The sequence below is a fragment of the Onychomys torridus genome, chromosome 6, assembly GCF_903995425.1.
Source record: "Onychomys torridus chromosome 6, mOncTor1.1, whole genome shotgun sequence".
Taxonomy (NCBI): Eukaryota; Metazoa; Chordata; class Mammalia; order Rodentia; family Cricetidae; genus Onychomys; species Onychomys torridus.
The window spans coordinates 121550306-121563223 of NC_050448.1; the positions used below are offsets into that span (position 1 = coordinate 121550306).

The 12918-nt window shown below is 40.8% G+C and overlaps 1 protein-coding gene across 1 annotated transcript in view; it reads left to right on the plus strand.

The window, feature by feature from the left end:
• The window catches only part of Lpar3 (lysophosphatidic acid receptor 3), a 69031-nt gene extending 67191 nt beyond the window's left edge, over positions 1-1840 (plus strand). Inside the window, exon 3 of the mRNA XM_036191235.1 lies at positions 966-1840. Coding sequence (XP_036047128.1) covers positions 966-1294 — 329 coding nt within the window. The 3' untranslated portion in view covers positions 1295-1840. The remainder of the gene's footprint in view (positions 1-965) is intronic.
• Positions 1841-12918: the final 11078 nt, after the last annotated feature.

A 12918-nucleotide genomic window follows, 5' to 3' on the forward strand; every position in this document is an offset into this window, starting at 1 on the left:
GTCTCCTAAGAGCTATTTATTATGAACAAGGCACATAACTTCTCTCTGCCAATCTCATAGCATGGTCCTATGAGTTAATCAAGGAAAACATTCTCCCACCAGGTTTGGCTCGTAGTAAGCATATAAACGTTAGCTGCTGACTGTTGCCTGAGGTTATGTTAACACAGCAGCAGAACACTGAACCTGTTTCAACATCACTGAGCTGAGAGGTAAGGTCAGAGCAGTCCAGTAACTAGTGGATGGTGTTCATGTTCCACCACGGTCTACAAAGCACATTTCTAGCTATTGCACCAGAAAGAATTGTTTCTTACAAAAGCAATGGAGATCACAGCAGACAATTAAGTAAATAGCCTGCGAATATGTCACAGAGAGCAGACTGCTTAGGAAGCCCCAGTGCGTATGTGTGATGGATGGAACTTCTGACTTGATTAAAGTCTAAAGATAATAATGCCTTAGGAGCCACGGCTGCCTGCCCCTGACAAAGCCCATTGTGCAGTGTTACTTGGCATGCATCGGGTGGGGTGGGGAGTTGTGTGTGGGGTGCATTAGCCATTGCTAGAATTTTCAAGAAAGTGTTTCGAAAGTCTGAAGTTGGAAACAGCAGAATGGATGAGTTCTGGAGTCCTGCACACGCAGATGCTGAGAGTGGAGCCTCAGTTTCCTCGCTGTCAGATGGTTGTAACTGCAGGAACCTTCTCATGTGGCCCAGAAAACTGCTGGGGCTCACGTATGCAGAGCACTTTATAACCACGTCATAAAGGTTAAATTTCACTACTGAGGGGCCCCGGGTGAGCAGATGACTAATGGGGTGGAAAACCCCGCATCAAAGGGGTCCCAGCTGTTCAACTCTAACCCTCTTCTGTAAGTTCCCTCGGCAGGTGAGAAAACACTGAAGGCTGAGACAGAAGCCCCGAATCCGCATCCAGGCATCTGGGCAGCTCTTACTTCTTCCTTTCTCCCTGTAGGTGCGTTCGTGGTGTGCTGGACCCCAGGTCTAGTGGTGCTGCTGCTGGACGGCCTGAACTGCAAGCAGTGTAACGTGCAGCATGTGAAGCGCTGGTTCCTGCTGCTGGCGCTGCTCAACTCTGTCATGAACCCCATCATCTACTCCTACAAGGACGAGGACATGTACAGCACCATGAGGAAGATGATCTGCTGTGCCTCGCAGGACAGCAGCACTGAGCGGCGCCCCTCCCGCATCCCCTCCACCATCCACAGCAGGAGTGACACGGGCAGCCAGTACCTGGAGGACAGCATCAGCCAGGGCCCTGTGTGCACTAAAAATGGCTCCTAAACCAAAGGTGTTTTTCTACCCTCTTCCCCTGGGGAAAGAGCTTTTGAGAATCCTCGCCTGTCTAACAAAGCCCATGCATGGACAGCGTTGTTTGTGGTCTCCATGAGTCACTGCTGGGGTTTTTAAGTTTTCATTGTCAAGGAAGATAAGACACCGTGTTTAGTGAAAGTGCACAGAAAAGGAAGACAGAAACAGGAGTTCCTGCTTGTTGTCTGTGGACAGCTCAAGACATCCTCCAGCTCTGGGCTCTGCGACCATCTTGCCGCCATTATCTCTATGTTTTCAAAGATAGCGTTGAAGGGTCTAGGTCAAAAGAAACAGTAAATAATGGTACTTGAGCCTGCTTGAGTGGCTGCTAGACTATAGGTAGTTGTTTCTGCATGTGTTCAAAATGTTCAAAAATGCTTTAGCAGTGGGCTTTGTTTTCACCAAAGAAACTTTGGCCAAGAGCTAGATGTACTGTAGGAATCTGGGAAAAAAACCGGTACAAGTTCTGGAGTAAACTTGATTTATAACTAGATGAACTTTCTGAGGAAAAACATTTATTGAAAAGACCACTGAAAATGTGGAAATATGGATGCTCTTCTGGGCTGTTAAGAGACTTTTGTCCTCCAGGTACTGAAGGCTGTGTGTTCTGTGTGGGTGTTCACCCACCTCTACTTATATAATTCAATTTTTTTTAAAGAATCTAGTCAGTGATGGCAAGCCTTTTAGACTTTCCAGTCCTAGCTAGTGGTTTTAGAAAGTACCTTTCTGTTCTAAACAAGAAGAGAAAAAAAATGTTTGTTCACTTCGAAACGGACAACTGTATCACAGAGTAAAAGGTGGCATTGATAGGCAGGCTGGACCTCTTCCAAATAATGTGGAATATGAGCTTGAGCAGAGCCCAGCCTTGGCTATCTCAGTACCACTGGTAGGCTTGCTGGATTCAGTGTGCAAAGGAATTGCATATCTAGTCTTTTACCCAAAGCTGCCAGCATACTTTATCTTTCTTATGGACTGAATTTTGATCTTGTATTTTTCTCCTTCAAAGACCAGTGAAAAACAGATCAGTTAAAAACAAAAACAGTGTTTTATACACATAGGCTACTGACCAACATTTTCTATGTAAGACATTTAGAGCATATTCTGACTTAAAGTAAGAATATCTTCAAGGTAGGTATTATAGTATTTATGTAGTTTGTAAAAGTTTACGTTTTCTTTTCTTCCTTTTTTTGCTGTTGTGATATAACATTTATGTGCACAAACTACTTGTAATAAAAGAATTTAAGAAGTTATGCTTTGAGATATAACGGCCTAAAATATAGAGCATTATAATTTGAAGGCTTAGATTTTTTTCATGCTTGCTCCAGTAGGTGGATGTAGCTACCTATAAAATAAAAATTTTAAAAGGACCTGTTCTCCCTTGATGAGGTCCATTATTGCTTTTTATATTATCTAAGCAAAAATACAGCTTGTGGTGACTGTGACTCACATTTCTATTACAGAAGAAAAATCAAATTTGCCATGAAGTACATACTGTCGGTGTTTTATGTAAGCATTCTGAATCTACAGCTGGCCAAAGGGTGGAGAACTGAAATTGAATTCCAGTCCCTGAATAGCTACTAAGGGATCTTTAAAGGTTTTATTTTAAGGCAAGAACCATTTTTAGTGCCCTGAATCTGAGTGTCATATTCAGAATGGTGTCTGGAGGGGATCCAAATGTGGAAACACAGTGTGGAAATATATAGCTTTTGTTTTTATGCTCACACACATCTCGAGAATGGCACAAGTATAGGGAATTCATGTATATTTGGAAATGATGATTGGAGAGGTTACAGAGGTCACTGACACTACTCAGGGAATCCAGCCTTTAGTGTGTGAGGGGAATAAATGCAAAGAAAGAAGTTCCCCTGGCAATTGTAAGACCCTGAATCTGCAAGTCTTGTCTTCATTCATTGCAGTGGTCCTACTGAGCATCTTACCCAGACTTTGCCAGATCCATATTTGAGTCTAAGCTCAGGTCAAGCAAGACTTCATCCCTTACAGACTTAAAGTTTGTAACATTGTCTGTAATGCTCTCATCAACCTGTATTGTTGAGAGAAAGTCCAGTGTGGACACTCCTGGCTTGGAAAGAAATATTTTTTTAAAACAATCTTTTGAAATTTCTTGGTGAAATACAATTTTGTTGCAACTGTGTAGTAGATGTAAGTAGTAGTAGTCCATGACATTGAGAAGCCCTGAGTTTGAATACAAATAAGGCCAACATTACCTTCCCACGTCTGTATATGCCTCTAACTTTGTGAATTCCTTTACGAAAACCATCATCTTGATGCTTTTCACAAATGCTAAAAATCAAAATGGGTCCTGATGCCCCAGCCTCCTCGGCACTCTGAGCACATGCCCAGCTTACATTAAGACAGCCTAGGACCAAGATCCCAGCATGTGCTGTAGCAAGTATGACTCTGTTCACTTGCAACTGCTGCCCCTTGCAATGGGGTTTTCTAAGCTCTGTGTTTACAGATGAGCCTGTGATCTCATTAGTCCTCTGATCACAGGGGGTGGGAGGGGGTTGGGGGGCGGTAAGACTGTCTGGTCCTCCTTTTCTCATTGGTGGGACAAGTGGAATGAAGGTGAGCCCTGCAAAGACACCGTGAAGGTGACTTAGTGACGACTCAAAACTCATCAGAACCTGGAATAAAAATAGCCTCAACATTACCCTACAACACGATACATCTCATTGTGTCCTAAAGAGAATTAATAACACACACAGCAGATCTGACTGCTGGGAAGCTTACTGTAGAATCTCATTCCCTTTGTGGATCACTACACATGGTGTTAAATTGGAAATCCCCAAAGCTCCTTCAGTTTTATGTGTTCTCTTTCAGGCATAGAGGTTGGAGTGAGTATTGCTTAAAGATGAGAATTTTTAAAGTAAGAGAAAGTGTATTTTGTGTGAGGGATGCTCTCCCAAACACGTCAAACAATTTGCTCATAATTTAATATTAGTTTCCACAGAGACGTAAGTGTTAGTAGGCATGCTGTTGCTGGGTTTTTTGTTTTGTGTTGTTTTGTTTCCCTGCTGCTGTATTTTATCATTTTCTCCACTGTGTCTTAGAATGTGTGCTTTCTTAAATTATCAGATGGCAGATTATCGACTACAGTTGTTAGGAGTGTGGAGTGTTTTATCATCTGTAACATCTGGAATAGGTTTATTGTGCAAACAGTAACACTGGAACATTGGCTCGTGTGTGTGTGTGTGTGTGTGTGTGTGTGTGTGTGTGTGTGTGTGTGTAAGTTTCAGAGTGCATAAATAAAAGCATGGGTCCCATCATACTATGGAACACAGTGACTATGGGTACAATCAGTAATCAAGGTTGGCAGTTCACTGTACTAGTCAGTTCCGAATCTTGCAGTTCATGGCTGTTGGTTTTTTGTTTGTTTGTTTGTTTCAATTTTATGCAGTAGCACATAATATTTTTCTGTTATCGACAATTTCAAATTTGTACAATCCAATTTTCATAAAATGTACCTGTACTTTATTTTTTGTTTAGATTAGAGCTTGCACATTATGCATTAGGTTATACTGAATAAAGAGGGGAGGGCTGTGTACCATCGTTCATGCTGCATCTTTGTGTACCCTAGGAAAAAATGTCTGCTACTTCCTGAAATCACTTTCACATTTTTTATGTGTGTACATACTCATGTGTGCAGGTGTGCATGTACATGTATATCCATGTATGAGAAGACTAGATAGAGGTCAATAACAGGTGTCATTCATCAGGACACTGTCCACCTTGTTTTTTGAGACAGGATCTCTCACTAACACAGTTGTTATTGGTTAGCAACCTTTCAGGTTACAAAATCAACATACAAAACAGGCATCTTTCACATATACTAATAATGGAATTACTCAGAAATATCCTACTCACAGTAGCACAGAAAAGTACCTATGAATAAACCTAATCAAGGAAACAAAAGACCTCTGTAATGAAAATTTTAAGACACTGAAATAAGAAATTACAAAGATACTAAATAAAAAGACCTTTCCATGCTCCTGGATTAGCAAATTTAATATGTGAATGTGGCTATATTACCAAAGTAACCTACAGATTTGATGTAATGCTCCACCAAAATTCAAATGATATTCCTTGTGGTCATAGTTTATATACAACCACGGACAATATATCTTGACATCATCCATCCCTCATGTTGCGTAAGATCTTGACACAACAGTGAATAAGAAAGGTAGATATACAATTCAGACATGCAAAGTCATTAAAAGTAAGACTTATTAACCCTGTCAGATCTTAAAAGAGAATGGATCAAACCATTTATAGGAAGGAGCAGTGTTTGATCCAAGGAGAAGAATGAGTTTTTATGAGGGAGAGTAATACCAAAGGCTCTTCATTTGATGGGAAGAGGGATATGGTTAGTGCACCTGTGAGGAAATTTTCATGAGATTATCTTGATCTAACACATGTGGAAACTAAAGACCATAAGATTGAATGAGTGTTCAAAATAAACTGTGACTAAATCAAGAGTGGGCTTTATTTAAGTTCCCCCTGAGATGATCTCTATTCAAAAATATTGATTTTTTAATAACTATTTATAACTTCAGATTCATAAGAGCCAATGTTGAATAATAATATGCTACCCTAATAGAGAAGGCCTTCACTATTAGAGTACTTCAATTTTTGAGAATATATGCTAAAAAAAAAATGATTCCAAACTGGGAAAGGGCTTTGTACACAAAGGTAGTTAACACAGCATGGTTTATGGCAACTAGGACCTTTTAAACTATGTAAATACTCAAATGTATAATGCAATGCACCACAGGCCAGGCTACCATTGTGACACTTTCATATACTAGCCAGGTGACATTGACAAGTTACTCTGTGCCTTAGTTTATCTATCTCTAAAGAAAGATGATAATTATATCTCATGGGGCTTTATGGAGCTTAAGGGGATCATAGATAAAACACTCAGAATAGGGCTGGGCACCAAGCATGCATAGTTATTGATGGAATGCGACTTAGTAATTTAAAATTACAGACATGAATAATCTAATAGCCAAAACATGTATATTATAGACTTTTCTGATGGACTGAAATGTGTCTTGAGAATGACTTTAAGGGCTTGGGTCAGAGCTACTACTAAAGTGGAATTAATTTTGCAGAAACGGGACACCAGAAACACCCCATGTGGGGTGATTAGAATTCAGTGTTAGGTGTGACATTTGGTATTGTTGGGACAGAACCAGGTGGAGATGCCAACGAGGCAGCAAGGGACACAAATCTAAATCGTAGATTTCAGTCTCAGAGACACTCGTGTATGAGTGACATTAAAACCCTGAGCCGAGAATTCACTCAGCTAGTGAGTGAATACAGACGTAATAACAGGTTGGAGACTCTGCCTTGAGGGTTCTCAGTGTCTGAAAGACAGAGATACAAGAAGTCAGTCAAGGAGACAGACGGCAACAGCTTGCTGGAGGAGAAGACCCAGAAATGCACAGAGACCCTGGAGAGAACAGCTCTGTCATGCACTCAAGACTTGAGGTTTCGATGTGAATTTGGCCTTAGAAGTTAGGAGGGCACTGACAGAGTCGTCTCGGTGGGGATGAGAGCCAGCTTGAAACGAGTTCAAAGGAAAGTGGGAAGAGGCTTGGAAGCAGGGAGGATGGCTATTTTTGAGGCAATTCTTGTTTTGTTTTGTTTTTCCTGAAATGGGACCACAGAAACAGAGTAGCAGCTGGAGGGTCATGTGAGGTCAGTGAGGGATTAGATGCTGTAAGGAATGGGTGACAATTCAGGACATCAGTGACAATGATAGAAGGGTCGGGAAAGATATTCATGAAGGGTCTGGTCACACAGGGACATTCCACTCAGTAAGAGGAGGGAAGACAAGGCATGCCTGCAGTGAGGGAGGGATGTATTCACTTGTTTCTTATATTATAGGTAAATGAACATTTCAGGCTATGAGCAAAGAATAAATGCTACGTCAGGATGAGTCAGAGGTTGAGAAAGGGAGAAGGGAAACATAGTGCAAGCCTTACAACAGATGCCCCATGAGTGAAAACAAAGACATGACAGTACGCTCGCATCCTTCAAGAAACGATGCCTGTAGTGAGCTCATTACCCCACGGAGATCCCTATGAGGAAGCAGGTAGGGAGGTGAAGGATCAGAGCCCAGCTAGAAGCCCAGCTCCAGTGCTCACCAGGTCAGACTGCCCAGGAAAGAGCAGGAGAAACTGCAAGGAAGTCCTGCCCCTCACCAACATTCCACCTAGGGGCCCTGGAAAGGCCATGGTGGACGAAGTGCAGAGGTCTGAGGGGAGCTATCATGAAGGGAATCCCCCCACACACACACACACCAGAACCCCAGGAACACTCAGGCTGCAGCTCCCGCTTGCCCGGCCCCAGCACCAGTTGAAACCTACGAGAGCCTGAGGGGTCTGAGAACATCATGCTTCATCTCAGGGCAGTTAAGCCAGAAATTCACTCTCTAACTATTTCTTAAGTTCTTGTTTTCCATTATTTAAGTTCCACTCTTGCATACATGTCTCATGATGGTTTTGCTTTTGTTTGTGTATTGTTCAGTAGAGTCTTCGGAATATTGTTTGTGTTTCTCCACCCTGATTGTGATGAGACACTCTTCAGCCACACCTCAAACTTGCCCTCTCGTTCCTTAGTCTTTTTCTCTCTCTCTCTCATCCCGATTCCCTTCTCTTTTTACTTCTCAATTATAATCTTCCATGGCTTTAACAATACCGAAAGTCTGTGGACACTAACAGTGTCCTAATTTTCCCTTCCCAGCTGCGTTAGCCACCACAGTCTGAATACACTCCAGCTCATCTTTGGTCGTTTATCCCCCAACAGTTACAGAAGTCAAAGGGCCCCTGCTACTAACTGGCTACTATGACATTTACATAACAGTAATATCAAGCAGCTGTTATTGCTGTCTGCTAATATTGTACCTGTGGAATAATATAAAACTTATACTAAGGCCCCTGAGATCCTGGACTAAGGAACTGTTTTTCTGAATTATTCATTCAACTCTAATATATCAATATCCTACATGAACATTTCAAATACTTCAACTGAAGGAAGTAGCTGATTAAAATAAGTAAGCCCCACATAGAAATAAGTCCCATGTGTAAATCATAATGCAGTGACATAAGAAACACACACACACACACACACACACACACACACACACACACACACACACAGGCTAAGACAATGGAATTCCTCCAAAATTAATAGCCACCTATTGGTGAAATTATTAAGGCTACTCCACGTAGTTAAAAGGGAGGTTTATTCTGTAGGGTAACTTACAAATGAAGGGATAGGTAGGTTGTAGGGTCTGGCAAAAGTATGGTGCAGTCCGGCAGTGTTCTCTGGAGAACTCTGCTCGGTCTACCTCCAGAGTCCAGGGTCCAGGAACCAAAGAGATCCCTCACATCTTGATCCTGGGTCTTCAGCATCCTCCCTCAGCCCCGCCTTGTAGGTGTGACCATTACCGAAGCCTCAGTGGGGGTTGGAACTTCCAGGCCAATGCTGGAATGGCTACCCACTACAGCCACCCTCCAGTAATGACATCAAATGAGAGTAAGTTATAGTAAATCCTGACATAGAGGTCAAAATAATGATTGTAAGCATGTTCAAAGACACAACCAGTAGATAAAATAAAATACTAGATTATGAGAAAGAATTCAACAGAGATAAAACTACTGAAGAAAATCCAATCTGAAATGCTGGAAACTAAAAAAACAAAATATAGTAAGTCAAACAAACAAACATCTTTGAAAAGCCTCCACAGTACTATGACTCAAGGGGAGCACAGAATATCTGAACTTAAAGACACGGTGGAGGAACCAGAGAAGCCACCAAGAACAAAGAGGAAGTGATTTTAAGAAGGAGAAGAATTTCATTCTAAAGGCATAAAAACATTTTCATAAGAATCATAGCTCAAATTTTCCTGGAGTTGGGAAAAGGTTGACAATCTATGTTCAAGAGGTGTTTAGAACAGCAAACATACAAGACCTGGGAAGATCTTCCTCTGGTCATATTATCATTAAAATAATAAATATACTAAACAATGATAGTATGCCGGCTGTGGTAAGAGAGAAACACCAGATCACATACAAAGGCAGGCCCATCAGAACAACAGCTGATTTGTCAACTGAAACTTTAAAAGCTAAGAGGTCCTGGAAAGATGTATTTCAAGTTTTAAAAGAAACTGCCAACCCAGACTACTATACCCAGCAAAACTATTTGTCATAAGTGAGAGAAAAAAAAAAAAATCCAGGACAAAATAGATTAAAGAAATCCATGACTACTAAGCTAACTCTACAGAAGATACTTGAAATCATTCGGACTATTATTGGTGAAATTATTAAGGCCACTCCACATAGTTAAAAGGGAGGTTTATTTTGTGGGGTGACTTACAAATGAAGGGATAGATTGTAGGATCTGGCAAAGGTATGGCGCAGTCTGGCGGTGTTCTCTGGAGAACTCTGCTCTGTCTACCTCCTGTGTCCAGCATCCCAGAACCAAGAGAGAGAGACCTCCTCTCGATCCTGGGTCTTCTGCTTCCTTCTCTGCCCCGCCTTGTGGGCGTGACCATTACCGAAGCCTCAATGGGGGTTGGAACTTCCAGGCCAATGCTGGGATGGCTATCCACTACATCTCCCCCTTTTGTCTAAATAAGAAAGTTCTAACCTAATACAAGACTATATACAAAGAGATGGTTATCAAATATTGTCCAGGAGTAATGAGGGATAATGACCTAGATAAGTTGGAATTACAATAAATGCAAACAATATCAAGCAAAAAACACATAGTAAAATCCAGGGAAGTCTAGAGCATGGGTAGGTGGCATGTTACAAAGATCATTCCAAAAGGTGTCCTATCCTAAAGAACCTGAGTCTAATACTTAATATATTCTATCTAAGATATTATATATGTATATGTACTAAGTTGTAACTATAACTGCTAATCTTCAACTTCATCAGACCATAGAGGGAAAATCAATGCACAAGGCCACATGAAAGAATAAACTTTTAGAATATTAGTTAAGGAGGAAAGAAAGAAGAAAAATTTAAATACTACAAAATGGCAGGATAAATGCATACCTTACAACAATAACTTAATGTTAATATTCTCACTTTCCCAATGAATAGGCACAAGCTAGTAGATTGAATTGAAAAAAAAAAAAAAACAATAGTTACCTATGTGTTGCCTCCAAGAAATGCCATCACCACAAAAGAAAGACTCTACTTTAGGATAAAAGACTGCCAAAGGGTATTCTGAGAAAAAGGAGTAGGAAGCAAGCAGGTGTCACTGTTTTCATATCTAACAAAACTGACTTCAAAGTAAAACTAGTGAGAGAAGATAAATCACTTTATAGTGATAAGGGAACAATCCATCAAGAGCATCTAAACACATGTGTCCAAAACAGAGGTGTATCCAATTTCCTGAGACAGGTACTACTAGATGCAAAGTAACAGCAATGCCCCAGCACAGTAAGGAGAGGTGAATTCAATATTCCTCTCTCATAAATTGACAGGTCAGCTCAACAAAAAGTAAATAGAAGTATCTGAATAAAATAACATCATGGACCACTTGTGGTCTTAATAAATACAGGAAAATTGAAAGTAATCCCCGGTGTTATATCTGACCACAACAGAATAAGGCTGAACATCAACAGTAAGAGAAACACAAGAGATGCACAGACTCATAGAGATTAAACAACACACTACAAAAAAATGAAGGGGTCCTTGAAGCAATTGAGAAGGAAATGAAATCATTCCTAGCATCATGATACAATGAGAGCAGTTCCAAGAGGGAAGTTTACAGTTCTAAGTGCCTGCTTTAATAAACCAGAAAGCTATTAAATAAATAACTTGGAGGTCTGGAAAAAGATGAATAAGCTGAACCCCAAGTCAGTAGACAAAAGAAATCAATACCAGAATGGAAATTAGTGAACGGAAACAGATAACAACAAATACAAAGAATCAATGAAGTGGAGAGTTGGTCCTTTGAAAAGGTAAACAAGATAGACAAACCCATAGCCAAAATTTGAGATGTCTGAAAAAGCCTTATGGAAACTTGGTACTTTGTAAGCTAATTCAAGATACTTTTGAAGGAGTTTGGATGGAAGTGCACTGCATGGTGGACAATGCTGCTCCTAGAAGACATGATTACTAAATAAAAATCTCAATAAAGATATGATATCATCCTAGTGAATTAGTGATCATGGAGGCCTCAGAGCCCCCACAAAACAATATAAGCTGTCACTGTTGCTTGTGGTAGTTCCCATAACTAGATAGTGAGACACATTGCTGAAGACACCACATACTTCAGTTGTAGAACGTAGAGTAATCAATCTGGAACCAGTCAGAAACTTCCTCCCTGCTGCCTAGTTTTCATAGATCCAAAAGGTGCTATATAGGTCACTAATGGACAAAAGACAACAGTGTAGACAACCCAGTTAGAGAATCATGCATGATACGATATTGATCTTCTAGACAAGGTGTGCCCACTAAGCAACAATGGCATGAGTGTTACATTACAAGGACAACCAACCACTTTCTCAGTGGATTTGAGGCCTGCTCCACAGGAGAGAATTCAGACTTGGTACAGTCGACCTAGAGAAGTTATGGGGACTACTATTGTCTTATTAGAAGATCATGTTGTCCAACTACCTTCTAAATATTTAGGTTTATGGCCATATAGAGCATTGTTCTCAACATTGTCTAGAGAAGCTTATTTTTACAGTTGGAAGTGATTAATACAAAGATTCACACCTGATCAAAATATTGGTAACAAGTGACTGTTGAGTAGTTATCCATTACTAGATCATCTACATCAATCTCCCACCACCATAAGACACAAGGAGCATTATGGAAACAAGAGTCAGAATATGAGGAGGAGTTCAGTGAAATGCTGTTTCCGGACACAGCATAGCCATTGCACTCATGAGTGCACATAGTTACCTGCGCAGGACTTGGACAAGATGAAGTCAGTCAAAATTCCAGCATGGGTTGAGGAGGGACTCATGAGACCCACCAGTAGCTGAGGAGCTATTAGCAGTTGGTGGCTGCTGGAGAAGGAAAAGCCATTTTTCTTTAGATGTATAGCCACTGGTAGTTTGCACAGGCTCCAGAGAATATCCCCACATCCAGGAGCATACAGAGGAAGCCATGGGATAAAGAACTAGGCAGAGATTCCAGTCCATGATCTTCTATAAACCTAGTGGGCAGATATTTAGCATGTGATCATCCAGGAGACCATAAATTCTCTCCATCCCAGGGTGTCATTGTGGCATGTACAATGTTAAATTGTTTCCCTAGACTCCTCCAATGTGATTTTCTGAGACTTGCCTAAATTCTCTTGGAATATATGGGAACATTTAAAGTGACTATCTTATGCAGCTCAGGTTGGAAGCCATAAACGAAGGACACACTATTGCAGTGTAGTGTTTCTTTATGACATGCCCATTGACCATCATGAAATAAGTATATTAACCCTCAGTAATGACAGGGAAATAAGCAAAATGTCATGATAACTGTTGAGTCTGCAGAAATGGCAATGAAGTTGTTAATAACCCCTTGTAGATTGAGACATGGAGCATTACCAGA